Source organism: Lipotes vexillifer, unplaced genomic scaffold (assembly GCF_000442215.2).
Source record: "Lipotes vexillifer unplaced genomic scaffold, Lipotes_vexillifer_v1.1 scaffold59, whole genome shotgun sequence".
Taxonomy (NCBI): Eukaryota; Metazoa; Chordata; class Mammalia; order Artiodactyla; family Lipotidae; genus Lipotes; species Lipotes vexillifer.
In genome coordinates this window covers 3140228-3141750 of record NW_006791208.1, presented here as the reverse complement: position 1 = coordinate 3141750, position 1523 = coordinate 3140228, and the positions used below count along the sequence as shown (strand labels likewise).

Here is a 1523-nt window from a genome sequence, read left to right as displayed (position 1 = left end):
CGAACCCGTGTCCCCTGCATCGGCAGGCGGACTCTCAACCACTGCGCCACCAGGGAAGCCCCTAGATTAGTATTTTTATAAGCTTGTGATGGCACAGATCTTTCTATGCATAAAACAAATAATAAAGAAAATGATTGATATAGTTGGCTAATAAAAATTTTAACCTTCTGTACATCCCAAACCACTAGAACCAAAATTAAGAAAATAGCAACAACAACAATGAGAAAAAATATTTGCAATAGAAATGATATTAAGGGGGTCAATGTCCCCATTATCTAATCATTATGGGGGGAAAACTTTTTAAAAATTCAAAAATGAGCAAATGCCATTAATATACAATTCACAAAATAATACAATTGTTGAGATTCAGCATGATTATCATTTTTTTCTTTTTGTTTATAGTATTTTCTGAGCTTTCTATCCCCCCCAAAATGTATTATTCCTGTAGAAAAAAAAAAATCTCAAAATAGGAACCAGGAAAAAAATTTTCTCTTTTTCAGGAAACCTAAGCTTCCTGCCAGAGGACAGTAAAGCTCCTTTAACAGCTCCAAACTCTCTCAGAATGAGTAGATATGCAAGGTTACAAACAACCTCCTACCGTGGGCAAAAAATATACATTTTTCATCTCCTCGAATCCTCCAAAAATCTCAGGTAGGGTGTTGTTACTACCCTAATATTACAGACAAGAAAGTGAAGACTCAGAGAAGTTCAGCAGCCACACCCTTTTGCTTCCTAAGCTTCCTAAGCTTCCTAAAGTCACACAGCAGTAAGCAATAGAGTTGGAACTGGATCCCAGGCTGGTCTGACCACAAACTCAGCTCTTTTCAGGCCTTGTTTCAGGACCCTTGGGTTGGGATGCAGAGGGATGAGTTCTGATCCTGGCTCTGTCCCCAACCACCAGTACACACAGCCTTGGCAAGTCTCTTCCCCTGTCTGACCCTGATTTCCTCATCTGTTCAAGGGGAAGTGGATTGGCCCAAATGGTGTGTCAAGTTCCTTCCTGCTCGGACATGCGAGATTTTTGTTCTCATAAAGCACTCATTAGCCAAGGACCGGTCCAAACCAGAGATCAACCCCAGGGGCCTGGGGACTGGAACAGGTGGACTCACACAGATGCCCAGGCACTGGCCCACCTTGAATTCCTCATGGATGCGCTCCTCCAGGATTTTGGCAGCCTTGCGGTCCTCCGTCTCCACTTTCCACTTCTCCACCAGGATCCGGGCTTTCTCATTGGCCAGAGCATCCCGGAACTTCTTGGTGATCTCTGCCTCCTTCTGTCTCCTTCCAAGAGAACACCAGCAGGTATCAGGAGGTATGGGAAACTGAAGGACCACATGCCAACAGAGCTTCAAATAAAAACCACGCGCAATCATTCTTGGTCTGTCAGAACGGCAAATATCTGAGGTTCACAAAACTCAATGTTAGCAAAGGTGGGGAGTATAAGTCACCAGAATTGCTCTGGAAGCCAGGAGATAAAACCTCAGAAACCCCATTTCTCACTCAAGTTTACAAAGGTGTAGGGA

At 43.5% G+C, this 1523-nt stretch overlaps 1 protein-coding gene across 1 annotated transcript in view; it reads right to left on the bottom strand.

Moving 5' to 3' along the window:
* Positions 1-1523, bottom strand: part of SH2D4B (SH2 domain containing 4B) — an 83388-nt gene that overhangs the window by 51510 nt on the left and 30355 nt on the right. The window contains exon 3 of the mRNA XM_007464226.1: positions 1134-1281. Coding sequence (XP_007464288.1) covers positions 1134-1281 — 148 coding nt within the window. The remainder of the gene's footprint in view (positions 1-1133; positions 1282-1523) is intronic.